General features: G+C 37.6%; 1 protein-coding gene across 2 annotated transcripts in view; it reads right to left on the bottom strand.

Moving 5' to 3' along the window:
* Positions 1-535: 535 nt before the first annotated feature.
* GNB4 (G protein subunit beta 4) overlaps positions 536-16,099 on the bottom strand; it is a 67,270-nt gene continuing 51,706 nt past the window's right edge. For both annotated transcript variants that reach the window (XM_046658852.1, XM_046658853.1), the window contains 2 exons: positions 8,588-8,804; positions 536-4,860 (listed from right to left, as the gene is read on the bottom strand). In XM_046658852.1, the coding sequence (XP_046514808.1) occupies positions 4,754-4,860; positions 8,588-8,804 (324 nt within the window). In that variant the 3' untranslated portion in view covers positions 536-4,753. The remainder of the gene's footprint in view (positions 4,861-8,587; positions 8,805-16,099) is intronic.

Below are 16,099 nucleotides of genomic sequence, written 5' to 3'. Positions count from 1 at the left end.
TTATACTGGCATTTAGTGAGTTTTAATTTTTCATTCTTAATAATTTTTATGGTAGGCATATATGCTCTCTTGGGTGGACGGGCTCATCTCTCGATGGCATTAACTTGTTTAGTGCACCTGGCTCAGTACTGAAAGTTTCCTCATTCGTCCCCCTCCAAGGTTGTGGTGATGAAATGAAAGTGGTAAAAACTTTTTATCAATACTATCAATCAATCAATTATTTAAAAATTACACAAAAGGAAACAATTATCCTAAGGGAGCTCCAGGGAAAGAATGACTTAAGTTTGCTTTTTAAGGAAGATCTGTGGCCTTTAACAGTAAGCCAACACTTATAGTACCAAAAGATAGGTCAGTAGCGCTCCACTGTATTCCTTGCTTCTGGCAGCAGCCCATTCACTTTTTCATGAAGACAATAATTACCAATGTTTAGATAAAGGAATCAGGGCTGAGCATGACATATTGGGCTTGGAGTTTCGTTCTGGAACTTAATTTCAAAATAAATCCTAAAAACTGACTTAAAACATGCTACATGAAATCTGGTTAAAAGCACTTTATTGATTACAATATCAATTCACAGCAACATTATTTCACAGAGCTACTGTACAAATAGAGGAATGAATCACTGTGCAAGAGAGATCCAAGAATACTTTTACATCATGGTACAAGTCCATAGTTGGTTTGGCTTAAAGCTTTTATAAGAGCTTTAATCTGGTACATTCACCCTTCCCCTAGTCACGCTACTGACATGCAGAGTCAAGTGGCCACAAGTGTATAGAAACTGTTCTAGGTGAAGAAAAGCATTTTAATCAACTTTAAAAAACCACTTAGATATGGATGCCTTTGGGTAAGAATATGCAAATACAAGTGTTCAGATGCTTCTTTGAAAAGAGAGAACAATAGGATAGAGCACCATTGTGTAAAAGACAGAAAGGCTTAAAATATCTACCAATATATCAATGAAGTTCTATTAATTAAAACATAAATACTGTATGATGTAAGATTTTGTCGGGCACATTTAACACCAGTTGAAACACATAACCAGTTTTCTCATGATGCTGCATTATCATAACTTTCATAGGATCAGTAATTGGATTTAAGAAAAAAGGCTTTTAGGAAATTTTATCAACATGCAAGCAAATTTGCTAAATACAAGGTGTACCATCAATCTGATTAATAAATTACTTTTTAAAACAATGCTAGCTTAGACATTCAACTATAGACCATTTTAATGAGTACCTATTGTAACCAATATTTTTAATTATAGCACTGAATTTAAGGCAACTTAAAATGAACAATGGGAGAAAAACTAGTAAGTATGAAGTGGGCTTCACATTCTACTTAATCTAATTTAAAAATACCAGTTGTATTCATTGTGCTACCATTTCTCACAAGAAAGATGGTCTAACTTGTGGATGTTTAAAAAATTCTAACAAGAGCTACGAAATAGTTTTAAATTTTGCCTTCCACAAAGGCAAAAAGGAAAACAGAAGTTGAAATAGTAAATTTAAAAAAAAAAATTTAAGCCCGACTCATACCCTAAAGATCGCAGAAAGAATATCTTCATTATTAAAATGATGATAGGCTCATTTGGGAGATTGTTTAATGAGTTTCCATAAGTTTAAACACGTCAACAAACAAGCCACAAGTATTCGACTGTGTTATAATTTAAAATGTGAGACATTCACCAGTAATCAAAGCATAAATTTCCCTGAACTTTTTCACTTTGAAAAGCTTAGTTTTTTAACAACAGGAAAAATTTCATTTTGTCACCTAGAGAAGTCAAGATTCCTTTTCACTTTTAATAGGTTAACTTTAAAATTGCTCAACACATTCCAGAAGCAGCTACCTCCATTATGTTTAAGGGGCTAGTTTACTGTCATGCAGTATTCATCAGTTCAGCTGAGTCTAAACTAAAATAAGGACAGCTGCCTCCTGGGCTCTCCTGCAGCTGCAATAGTAAGCCCGAGGCTTTGCCCTGTGAAGATGGAACTCAGCATGGTGTATGTAGCCATGGAATCACAACTATGGAAATCTGAACTAGGGAGGGACCTTAGATATGTAATGTAAATCTCTAATCGTATAGCTGCCCACAATGAGGCCTGTCCAGCAAAGTGGCGATGCCCCTGCCAACAGCAAGAAGTGCCTTCTTGAGCAGGTTTTGGGATGATTTGCTGAACCACATGGCAATCACTATCACTTTGTTTTAGGCAGGAATATGCCTTTAAAATATTCTTGCCAGATCTCAAAAAAACTCTTTATGAAGCGATTAAAGAGTCTACAAATAAACCTGCCAAGGCACGTTATGTTTAAATATTACGTATAAGGCAAAAAAAAGGCAGCAGATAATTCCAATATTCTTGATGATGAAAATTCCTTAAAACTACATCTGGCCATATTTTTTAAGTCTTGAAAAACTAAGATTCAAAGTATACAGTGCTTCCACAAATTATATACTCCTCTTAGTGATTTCAGGAAGTCTTATGCACAGCAAAATTAGACAATTAGCTGAACTCAAACTGCAAGTAAACAAATATATTTAGCAACTGGAACCCATATCACCAGAAAGCATAGGTTTAACTAGTATGTAATGTGGTAATGAGGTCACCATTTGGTCACATGTATAATTAACCACAATAAGTGGTTAGTTTTCAGTTGCCTGGTACATTTTATTTATGGGAGTTGATTTGAAACTATTGACAAAAACTTTGATAACATTTAAATTGTTTTTATCAACATGTTTAAGACTAGAATTCTTGTCTGTGTGCCTCTCTAAAGTATCTTGTTACTAGAATAACTTTCAGAGTACAGGAGAGATAGGTAGAAGGTTACTTTGCACATGGCTGAAGTGCTTTCTTGAACAGGATTTTGGAATGAATTGCTGAACTACATGGCAAACCCTCAGCTCCCCCCTTTTTTTGGAAATCAGTGTGTTTCTTTAAAATATTCTCACCTTATCTCAAAGAGCTGCTCTTTATGAAGTGATATAAATAGTCCACAAACGTTAATATCAAAAATCCACAGAAATATGAGAATAATGTGTATATAAATATACATTCATGCCTGCCGTCTACAACAGTCTTTTTTTGGTCCTATACCTTAATCTCCCTTTATCCATTGTATTCTCTATTTTTAATATCAACTGATCTTAACCAAAACTGATACTGACTTCATTATAGTTAGTTGATGCACTTATTAGCACATCCACAATATAAAAGTGAACATTTACAAGTAAAATTTGGGAGCATTTAGGTTAGGGTTACAGGTGATCAAAAGTTAAGAGAGACCTATCTCAACGGTAACAGACACAGTTTACTATACAAACACAATCCATTTCTCTATTCACCATCAAACAAGACTAACAACCTTCTATTAATCATTTAGATTTATTTGTAGGAGAAAATCCAAGAGGAAAGCATCTTTGTTTAAATTCCTTTAGTAATAGACACATTATTATACCCTCTGACAAGCAGAAGACTTGCTTACTACTTTCCTCTGACTCCTTTAAGAACGGCTCTTGGAATTTTTCTTTTGGATTTCAAATGGGATCACTTGGATCTAGGCATTCTTTGAAGCAAAACCACTTAGAAACCAAAATTTTGTGCTAAGGGAAGAAATATTACAGAAAAGCACAAATCGTGAATGTTTCCTTTTTTAAATTTTGAAGGCACAGATAGTTGACATCAATTTCGATTTCATATTATGTGAACATAAATTCATAAAGCCACCCTGTTACAACTGTAACTAATCGGGTCTAGTGACTGGTTAGATTTTACACTCGCTTCATAAACAATGCCGTCATACGTTTCCTATCTAGATGCAATACTGACGGAGAACACTGGGAAAAATTGTCTAGATGCAAGGACAATCCAAATGTTCTCAATCTCTGAAATAACCAGGGCACTCTACAACCTCAGTTCTAGAATATGAAATCAATAGGAAATTCCAACTATTTAGAGGATTACTCAAAGTGTCATTTGATCATAATCAGCTTTCTAAATGTGGAGAACGATTTATATGCGATTACTGCTATCTACCTATTATTAATGTAATAAGAGTTCTTACGTATGTCTAAAATTTCAGAGTGAAATCTTTATTCCCTGGCCTTCAGATTATCTCCCCCCTCAAAGGACTGAAAAATGGCATATTTAAATTGATAGGATGGCAAAGGATGTACCAGAAACTAATGATGGTCAAAAGGACTCCCCCGAGGTACCTAGGGCTGTCAGCATTCTTAAACATTAAGCAACCAGGATCTCTTTTTGATTAAAAAGGAAGGTCAGAATTCAAGGAGACTTTCTTCAGACATAAGCACACACGCATATGGTATCACTTCCATCCATTACTGTGCTTGGTTCAAAAACTCAAAAATGTGACATTTCTTATGTACACGAAGTTAAAAATGTAGTTCTTAAAAAATGCAAACAATCAAACATAGGCTGCTATAACGTGTATATTCTGTTCTACACACAAAAAATAAAGAATTAGACTGAGTACAAGCAAAAATTCATCACGTTTAAATCAGCTCGACTCCTCAAATTAATACACCAGTCCTTTTGATCTCAGCAAGCACCTCTGCCTTGTTTTTTCCACCTTTTTTTTGTTTTGTAGCTTACCGAAAGCTGCTTTTTGTATATAATAATCTCAATAGAAAAATCTTCACCTGCAAATATAAGGTAGAATTTTTTTCACAGCTATAGGCTGTAGCACTGATTTCTCCAGATGCCAACGGAGAACAGAAAATTCGTGTGCATTGTTAATTCCAGATTCTAAGAAAACTGTCCCAGGAGCCTGTGGCCACAGCCATGCCATCATCAGTTACACCCAAGCAGCTGACACGGTTGTCATGACCAGCAAGGACACCTGAAAAGCAAAAGTTCAGTAAAAAGTTAGCAGTGGCTAAGTTTTAGAATTAAACGTGTACGCATAAAAGATCTAGAAGCGGGGCCGGCCCAGTGGTGTAGCAGTTAAGTTCATGCGCTCCACTTTGGGGGCCCAGGGTTCGCAAGTTCAGATCCCGGGCACGGACCTGCACACCGCTCACCAAGCCACGCTGTGGCAGCATCCCACTTAGAACACAGAAGAAGACTGGCACAGATGTTAGCTCAGTGACAATCCTCCTCACCAAAAAAAAAGATCTAGAAGAGTAGCTGACAGGTTCGACTGAGTGCCAGGGACAAGCTGGACACATTATGTAAAAGACAATTCTTCATATTACATGAATTTCTGACGTGCATCAAACTGTGTTTTTCATTTTTGAAACATGATTTTGCAATTATGCTTTCTTATATCTAGGAAAATAGATGTAGACTTTCATTCTACATCTCTATAGTTCATGATACTCCAAACTTTGTCACTGAGCTATGCCATTTTCAACAAAAACAAATTTTAAATGAAGTTCAATGAAGTAGCCTTTTACCACAAGAACAAAAAAAAACAGTAAGAATGAAGTCACCTTATATCACCACTTCCAAAAAATACCAACATAATTTATTTACTTTCTTCTGTTAACCACCAAACACTGGAATATTTTGGTTATAACTTTCTGAAACCATCAAACTCATCTAGATTTTTGTTTCTTTTGTATATTAAACTCATTTGATATTCTGATCACCACACAGGATTGAATACTCCCAAACATTTGAGAGGAAAATGAGAAATGTAAAGATTTAAAAGAAAAATTAGAATATGTCAAATTCTCGGGGCTGGCCCCGTGGCCGAGTGGTTAAGTTCGCGCGCTCCGCTGCAGGCAGCCCAGTGTTTCATTGGTTCGAATCCTGGGCGCGGACATGGCACTGCTCATCAAACCACGCTGAGGCAGTGTCCCACATGCCACAACTAGAAGCACCCACAACGAAGAATATACAACTATGTACCGGGGGGGCTTTGGGGAGAAAAAGGAAAAAAATAAAATCTTTAAAAGCAGAAAAAAGAGTATGTCAAATTCTCAATAGGAATTTCTTCTTTAATATACTGTGTTTGAGTTTGCATTATCTCCCTATATAATTAAGTGTATCAGTTTCCCCCTGATCTCAGGAACAAAAGTCATCTTGTCTAACTCTTCATATTCTCCATAGTACCTCCAAGTAGGGCAACGTTTGGCAGTGGGCAAATTTACCAGTATGGTTCAAATAACAAAAAAGGAACCTTGTGGCTAAATACTGCAAGTTACACTGGAAAGGAGAATCAATGAGTGATTCATGAGTCAGGATTCAGTTTTAAGGGGAAAGCATCCAATTGAGCCAACTTGAAACCAAACAGTTGTAAGCAAAGCAAAACTAAAACTCACCCCTATGTTAAAAAATATGGAAAACAGACATATTTTTATTTTGTTATGGAACTAATTGATTCCATCCAGGTACCTTTTTAATCCCTTAAAAAAGTAATTGGCTTTGGACGACAAAATACCTCCGAAAATCTACTTGCAAAATGCAAAACTGAACTTGACTGCAGTCTCTTAAGAGAGATTGTAGAAGATTATTCCTGGGAATGTTGGTACTGCCTCTCCTCCCTCAAAAACTTTAACAACTGTAAAGGAGCTTAAAGGGTAAGGACATAAACCCTCAAGAATGGTGAAGACATGAGAGCAGATAATGGCAATGAAATTTTGTAAGCTGGACGGTGGTAACAAGAAACAAAATTACACTGCAGAACCTCCGAAAGGGTCAGAGACTAGTGGATACAGAGATACAGGTATCTCTGGAACCAGGTAGGGGCAAAGATGGGGTAAACAGAGACTGCAGTCAAAAGTGGTCAGGAACAGCCAGACTCCCCAGGTGGCCTCCTCCACTCAGCAGAGGCAGGTGACTGATGGTCCTGCACCAGGGCAGAAGACGAGAGACTTACTTGCTAGAGAGAGTAAATGAGGGTCTCTTAACTAGAAGAAAATAGGCAGAGTTGAGATTGGTGAAATGCGCTGAAAATGGAGAATACAGAAAGTTTACTTGCTGTTTTCCCCCTCAGCTTTCCTCCTGAAATCAGCCCCCAAACTAGCAGCCAGCTTATACATTCCAGGTAGAAAAGTCGAAAATCCATCTCTGAGAACACAGCTAGCTTGAGGGGAAAAAATGCTGTAAGGTATATCAGAGGTCCCCAGATGAAAGCCTGACCAGATCATCCTTCAGCAAGGCCTTCAGTCAACACGCCTCACCATGTGCAGAGGGCTTTCAAACAGTCTTACTGCCTCACTCTTAAGTAAGAATAAGAAGCTAAGAATCACCAGACTTTTAATGAAATTTTTTTTTTTTTTGAGGAAGATTAGCCCTGAGCTAACTGCTGCCAATGCTCCTCTTTTTGCTGAGGAAGACTGGCCCTGAGCTAACGTCCGTGCCCATCTTCCTCTACTTTATATGTGGGACGCCTACCACAGCATGGCTTGCCAAGCGGTGCCATGTCTGCACCCGGGATCCCAACCAGGGAACCCCAGGCGGCCTAAGCAGAACGTGTGAACTTAACTGCTGTGCCACTGGGCCGGCCCCCAGAAATATTTTAAAAATAAGGACAGGGGACTAAAAAAATAGATAAGGGGAAAAAAGCAACCTGGAAAACACAAAGATTATGCTTGAAGAAGAAGACTTCAGGGGCTGGCCCAGTGGCACAGTGGTTGGGTTCGTGCACTCCACTTCGGTGGCCTGGGGTTCGCCGGTTCAGATCCTGGGTGTGGACCTATGCACCACTCAAGTCATGCTGTGGAGGCATCCCACATACACAAACTAGAACAACATACAACTAGGATATACAACTATTTACTGGGGCTTAGAGGAGGGGGAAAAAAAAACGAGGAAGATTGGCACCAGATGTTAGTTCAGGGCCAATCTTCCTCACCAAAAGAAGTATACCTTAAAAAAAATAAACTTAAAAAAACTTTAAAAAAAGAAAACTTCAAAAAAAGGCTTTCATTAATAACCTCAGACAAACAAAAGATTTTATTCATGAAACGAGTGCCTTAAAAACTTCCCAGTACTACAGGGTGTAAGTTTCCAGATTGAAAAGATCCACTGAATGTCCAGCACAATGGATGGAAATGGATCCACTCCAAGACATCAAAACTGGCAAAAAGACTGAAGATTAACTAGAAGTACATCAAAATTAAGCATATAAACTGAAAAATTAATTTAACCCTAGAGAATATACAAAAAAGCTCCACAGCAAAAGAAGCCAGAGTATATATACCTCATTGCTCAGCAGTAAATATTGTTTAAAAAGTCATAATTATGAAAACACTGACTGATGTTCTAAAAAAAAACTTACTACATGGGAAAAAGTGAAAAATGGGAAGGATGTGGCCGTGGTGGGAGGAAGGATGTAAAAGCGAAACCCTCAACAGATATATTCACTGTTCATCTTTATATCGAAACCTACCAAACAAGAAAATATTATAGAACTAGACATTACTCGTCAGAAAACAGAACTGTAAGTATGGTTGATGGGCTGTAACTCTTCTCAAAGGGCAACAATGACCATGAATGAGAACTGCCAGGGTGCCCTTCCCCACAGCTCCAGGGTGGCCAGGCGGCCTCGAGAACAACTGACGGGAACCTCTGCATGTTTCTGGAGAAAATCAAAGCCCACTGGGGACATGTTTACTAACCTGCACGATCTCCTTTTAGCGTGTCCCATACGTTACAATTAAAGTCGTCATAACCAGCTAACAGGAGGCGCCCACTTTTTGAGAAGGCTACGGAAGTGATTCCACAGATGATGTTGTCATGGGAATACAGTAACAACTCTTGGTCTGCACGAAGGTCGAAGAGCCGGCAAGTGGCATCATCAGAGCCGGTGGCAAAGGCATAGCCATTTGGGAAAAACTAGAAAGAAAAGCAACAAACATTTATTCCATGGAAGTACACAAAAATCAGGTGAGGCAGAATGATAACAAACTCTGGGGTAAGACAAATCCAGATTCAAATTCCAACTTGGCTTCTTACCAGGCGAGTGATATTGGGCACTCAAGATTCTTAAACACTTTGGGCCTTAGTTTCAGTTTTAGAGTGTCGGTGAGGATTGAATGAAATAACAGGCAAAGTACACAGCGAGCCCATTGTTCAGCACACAGCAAGTATTCAATAAATGTTGGCTCTGGTCCTCCATATGTCTTATTTAAACACTTAAACCAAGGGCCGGCCCGTGGCTGAGTGGTTACGGTTACGCATTCTGCTTCGGCGGCCCAGGGTCTCACCGATTCAGATCCTCGGCATGGACATGGCCCTGCTCATCAGGCCACACTGAGGCAGCGTCCCACATGCCACAACCAGAGGCACTCAGAGCTAGAATATACAACTATGTACTGGGGGGACTTTGGGGAGAAGGAGAAAAAAAAAAATTAAAAGAAGATTGGTAACAGTTGTTGTTAGCTCAGGTGCCCATCTTTAAAAAAAAACTTTAAATATTGCTACTTATAGAATTTTATATATGTGTACTCTGAAAGAAATGTTCGAAAATCCCATTAGGAAAAATAAATAGGAAAAATTTTATAAAAGAACACAAATCATTCCAGTCAGGCGAGGTTATAAAGTTAAGCTAGTGCAAAGAAAATCATGAATCATATTAGTTTGTGTATCCCTTCTCTCAGACGCTGGCACTGCTCAACACTGACTTCTTACAAAGAAGAAATCACTTTTTTCCAATATATCTACTGGCCATCTGTCTATTACCTCTGTGAACAACGATTCACGACCTCTGCTTATCCTTTACTGTGCTGTTAGTACTTATTGACTTGTAGAAATAAAATGAAGAATATAAATTTGTTTGGTTTATTTGTTGTAACTATTATTTTATAGTTTATCATTTGCCTTCTAATACTGTTTACTCTTTAAAAAATAAAGCAATTTTTAATTTTTATGTAAATTTATCTTTCCCTTTGAGATTTCCTTTATTGTTTTTATGAATAAAGTCCTTCCCCAAGATATTAACTGATGTTTAGTTATATTTTCTTCTAGTTTATTTTTTACTAATTTCATTTTTCACACCTTAATTTTTACCCATCTGGAATTTATTTGATATATAGCATTCCGTGTAAAGATCTAACTTAATTTTCTCAATAGTTAAGCAATTGTCCCAGCTGTTAATAATCATTTTCCTACTGATTTTGTTGCAACATCTGTAATTTACTAAGCTCATATAGACACGAAAATGTTAGTTTTCAGTTTTTTGTCCTTGGTTGTACCTATATCATGCTTTTTTTTTTTTAAAGATTGGAACCTGAGCTAACATCTGTTGCCAATCTTCCTTTTTTTTTTTTTCCTTCTTCTTCTCCCCAAAGCCCCCCAGTACACAGGTGCATACTCTAGTTGTAGACCCTTCTGGTTGTGGCATGTGGGACGCCGCCTCAGCATGGCTTGATGAGCAGTGCCAGGTCCGCGCCCAGGATCTGAACTGGTGAAACCCCAGGCCATCGAAGCGGAGCACGCGTACTTAACCACTTGGCCATGGCGCAGCCCCTCACGCCTTTTTTTTTTTTAATCATTCTAACTTGCTATTCAATTTTATTATCTGGCATGGCAAAACACTCTTGTTATTCTGCTTCAAACCTGTCTGTCCTCTTTTTCCCACTTGAATTTCAGACATCTGATTGAGTCTCCTCTATATTCCTCTGACTCATCTCAAAAAAACCCCGAAAAATCGACTTGGTGTTTTGATTAAAATTTGTAGTAAAACTAAAAATTAGTTTGAGGGATAAATGATTGGTTTACAATATGCAGTCTTTCCATTTGAGAACATGGAATTAAAAAAAAATGTTTACCAATAAAGTTTTATGATTGTCTTCATAAAGATAGATTCTGCACGTTTCTTCCTAAATATTCCTTGCCTAGTTTATAATTTTTGTTGCTACTCTCAGTAGGATTTTCTTCCTTTCTATTTTCTACCAGGATATTATTGGCATAGGAAAGTTATTGATTTTAAAATAATTTTCGGTAATTCAGAAAATACACTGAACTCTTTTTTGGGATATCTAAATAACTAAACATGTAAATAATGATTTTTTTTCTACTTTCTAATGCATCTCTTATTTCACTTTTGGGTCCAACTATACGGGCTGGAAGTTTCAGAACAACTGAAATAGTGGTGATGGTATTACTGTCTTGTTACTTAATATAATGAGAATGCCAAGTGTGTTTCATGGTGATGAAGTCCCTTTCTCAAGGGGATGGTGGACAAGGGCAGTGAGAATAGGTTAACAGGTTCTTGGAAATGCAAGTACTTTACTTTAATGCTTTCAGGAGAGTTAAAGCCTGGTCCCAGTGGAGACAGTTTCTCCCCATCAAACAGGAAGAACTGCTCTTCCTTCTTTTCAAATTCCCCAAAAGGCAAAAGGAGCCTCTAGCCATAATTTTTTCTGTCTACCAAGCATCCAATCAAACATTAGTCATCCAGGCTACAGTGAAGTTTACAACACTTGGTAAAGTCAAAGGCTTCACCAAACCCTTACTGCCTACTTATAGGCTCGTGGTTTTGACCACTTCCTTCCCTTCTATCATCCAGCAATTTACTCTCCATTGTTCCCCGGCAGGAAGTCCAGCACTATCATTTGCACACATTCTATCAGCATGTGTGGATTAAACCTGTTCCCTACCACAGACAGGACCGAGAAGCCTTGGGTACGGTACAGGTCACCCCGTGCAAAACACCCAATTCAGAAGATCACCCCTTTGGGCTCAGAGTGTGTGGGGCATGTGAGCACTCTACATCCACGAGACAGGATGACCATACATCCCATTTTGTCCAGGACAGTCCCCATTTATGACTTTCCCCATCATGAAATCATTAACAACACTCTTTCACATGCATAAGGTTCCCGGTTGGGATGATACCATATTATATGCTCACTTTACCAGTACGATGAACTAGTTTTCACTGCCTGGGAGCTTAAGACGGCCCTCAGAACTGGGGGGGAATGTATATTTAGAATGTATCTGATGCATTTAATATATATTCAAAGAAAAATGGTGTGTTTGTGTGGGATGCTGGTTGTTCATTTAAGTTTTTTTTTTAATGATAGAGAAGAGTTTTCTAGTACTGATTTATCAAGTTGTCTTTTTTTTTTTTAAAGAAATAGGTGTTTCCCTTTTAAGATACCTTTTTAGCATCTGAAATACTGACAAAGTGATGTGGTAAATTTCATTAATAAATCTAACATTAAATCACTCTTGCACTGCTAGAACTCATTTTCACTTGATAATGATGTGTTTTTACTTTGACACATTGTTGAATTTGATTTGCTATAATTTATCCTAAGATACTTTAATCTAGTTCTAAGGGATACCTTTTCTTGTGTTTTGGTATAAGGATTATGCTGGTTTGTTTGATACAATAAACTGAAAAACTCTTAGTCTTTTTCTGTGTTCAGGAAGTTTCAATAGCACAGAAGTTTTCTGTGCCTTCAAAGTCTGAAACACTTGCCGATGAAACTGTGAGCATGGAAGTTTTTTTGAAACTATTTTTTTATTAATTTTTTTTCAATTATTATCAAGCTATTCAGGCTTTCACTTACTGAGTTAATTTTGGAAATTTGTGACTTAGAATTAACTACCATAAGTTATACATTGTATTTTCTTACGATTTTTTAAAATCATGTTTTATCTGTAACATAACTGTTAGTCTTCTTAATTTGGTAAATCTGTGATTTTTATCCTTTTTTTTCCAGGGTAAGTTTACCAGAGAGTTAGGGAACCATGTCTTAGAGTATTTGAATTTTTCTATTTTCTAATAGTTTTCTATTATAAAATTTTCTAGATATTTTTTCATTCAACAAATATTTATTGAGCACCCACTGTGTGTCATGCACTCTTCTAGATGCTAGTGATACACCAGGGTAAACAAAACTGGCAAAAACCCTCGTCTCTGTGGAGCTTATATTCTTATAAAGCAGACAACAAGCATGACAAATAAATAAATAAGTATGTTACATCATGATAAAGCAGGGAAAGGAGGTGGGGGTGACACGTCAGGATGTCCAGGGAAGGCTTTACTGAGAAGCCAATATTTACTGAAGAGGTGAAGGAGGGGCAGCAATGAGCTGTGCGTGACCTCGTGACCTCGGCTACTGGGAAGGAGAGGGCTTGAGAGGGAGGGGGCGGCAGGGTGACAGCCCCTGAGGAGGACATGTGCCAGGGACAGCTAGGAGGCCAGCGTGGCCACACAGAGTGAGTGGAGGCAAGCTCACAGGGGAGAGGGAGGCAGGATGAGTAACAGGGCAATCACAGGTCCACGGTCCCCTGTTGGCTTTTATGAGCCCCTTAGGACAGCTGTTTTTCAGAATTTAGAAAGGTAATATGTTGTGTATTAAGTCAAACTCCGCTGGGGCTGGGGTAGCACCCTGTAATCAAACACAATAATATTTCTTCAGTGAAACAAAGAGTCATACTAAGTGGGATAAAGAAAGACTATAATAGGCCTCTTGTTCCCAGTAGTTCTGCCACAAAATAAGTCTGCACTAAATTTAGGGGAATAAATGATTTTCAGAACTTTGTGGATTTCAGAATTGCAGCTAAAGGATTGTGGACGGACTCCAGGCGAGATCATGGGGACCCTGCTGGCTCGAGGAGAGGCTTCAGCTTTACTCTGTATTTCTGCTTTTCTAATTACCATCTCCTTCCTCTCAAAGTGCGTATTGTTCTTATTTTGATGTTCTGAGCTATGTCTCAGATTTATTCATTATTTCTCTAGTGGCCTACTATGTCATCAGTCTTTACAAATGTTTAAGGACATGTGTATGGTGCAAAGTGCAATATGTCTTATTCAGTCAACATTATTAAATGACATTATTCAAATCCTCAGTATCTCATTTCTTGTCTACTTAAGATATCAGTATCTCACAGTTGTGTTTTAAAGTCTCTACAATGGTGTTTTGGGTTCATTTCTCCTTGCATTGCTAAATAGATTGTACCTCTTATTAATATAAAAATTTTCTCATCTTCCTATAGCTTTTGTTTCAATTTTGCTTTGTCTAATAGAAATATAGTACTGTTACTACAGATTTCCTTTAGTTTATGGTTTGCATGCTCTTTCATTTTTACTTTTAGCCTTCCTGGGCCATTTTGTTTTAGGTGTGTTTCTTGTAAACAACATATAGTTCAATTTATTCTCTATCTTTTAATAGTGGCTACCATTTGCATTATTATATATTGCTTTAAGTGACTGTACTTGGTCTTAATCTCCTATCCTGTGTTATATTTACTCTAATTTTTTTCACACATCATTAAATATGACCTCTGATACTTAAAATTCCCAGATCACAATATTTCTCCCTTAATACTCAGCAGACATTATTCAGAAGCCTCCAGCATTGTTTATCATGGAAAAGTGTGAGGGCAGCCGATTTTTTTATCTTTTGTATCTAGGTAATCTACTTTTTCACCTTGAATATTTCTAGAAATTTTTGTCCTTATCTTTTGATATTTTAAATTCAAGAGGCTATGTCTGTATTGGTCTTTTAAAATTACATTTAAGTACTTGATAAGCCCCTAAAATCTTCAAATAGGTTTCTTTCTTGAGCTAAGATAATTTTATTTTTTAAAATTACTTCTTGGCTATACTTCTGTTTTCAGCCAAAATGGAGTAACAGTGATCACGTTTACCCTCATGCTAAAAAACTGAAAATAAAATGGACAAAATATATGAAACATAGTTCTAAAGACATTGGGTATTGGTCAACAAAGGAGAGTGGTCCCCAAGAGACAAGAAACAAATGAGGTAAGCCCTACAACTGCCCCATCTTACTACCTGGAGAAAGTTTACAGGTCATGGTGCAGGAAGAAGAACCCAGAGGAAGCCCATTGACATCCCTCAGTTGAGGAGACAGAGCTGGGAATCCAAGGAGCCCAAGGCAGCTGGAGTTTACAGGCCAGAGCACCAGCGAGGACAATGCCTGACAGAGAGAAAACTGAGGAGATATGATGAGGGGCCCCTCAAGTGTTCATCTGAGTACTGATCAGCACAGGGGTGGTAGGAAACTACTCAAGCAGGGAGAGAAACACCCAAAAGGGCTAAAGGAAACAAACTTTGATGCTACACAGGGCCAAGAATAATGCCTGTTCCCACCAGCAAGAGGGAAAACCTCATAATTCATTGGGAAGAGAGATCGTAAGGGTTTTTCTTTACCAGTGGGGCAAACTTAGGCATGCACAAAGTGGTGGTCCCACCTTACAAAACTTAAATGCAATACCTGAAAGGATCAAACTGTTTCTAAGTAACTTAACAATTGCCCCAGAACAAAGCCAAGTAATATTTATAAGAATACAAAATTATCCGGCACCCAAGAAGGTAAAATTCGCAATGTCTGGAATCTAATGAAAATCAGACATGCAAAAAAGAAAATATGACCCATAATCAGGAAGAAAATCAATCAGTTGAAACAAACCCAGCAAATGTCACAGACAATAGAATTAATAGACAAGGACATAGCAATGTCTGAGATAAAAAGTATACTGTATGAGTTTAATGGCAGATTAGACACTGCAGTAGAAAAGAGTAGTGAGCTTGAAGACATAGCAATAGAATCTATCTAAATGAAATACAGAGAGAAAAGACTGAAAAATACAGTGAACAGAGCATTAGTGAGCTACAGGAACACTTCAAGCGGCTTAATGTGTACTTGGAGTCCCCAAAGGAGAGAAGAGGAGATAAAAAAATATTTGAACGATAATGACTGAAAAATTTCCCAATGATGAAAACTAAAACCCACAGATGCAAACACAAATATGAAGAAAACCATACAAAGATACATCATAATCAAGTTGCTTAAAAACAGTAGTAAAGAGAAAATATTAAAAGCAGCCAGAGGAAAACAAAGGTCACACTGTGTGGAGAGACCAAATATAAGGATGACAGCACGTTCCTCCTCATCAGTAACAACAGGAATGGAAGACAGTGGAGTAACATCTTTATGGTATCAAAAGAAAAAGAAAAAAACTCAACCAGTGAAAACATCTTTCAAATATGGAGGCAAAATAAAAATTTTTTAGACATACAAAAGCTGAAGGACTTTATCTTTAGCAGACCTGTACTATGAGAAATGTTAAAGGAAGCCCTTCAAGCAGAAGGATATCTGAATCTATGCACAAAAGAATGAGGAACACAGAAAATGGTAACTACGTAAACATAA

Source organism: Equus quagga, chromosome 4 (assembly GCF_021613505.1).
Source record: "Equus quagga isolate Etosha38 chromosome 4, UCLA_HA_Equagga_1.0, whole genome shotgun sequence".
Lineage (NCBI taxonomy): Eukaryota > Metazoa > Chordata > Mammalia > Perissodactyla > Equidae > Equus > Equus quagga.
Note: the sequence above shows the minus strand (reverse complement) of the source record. Positions and strands in the feature narration are given on the sequence as shown.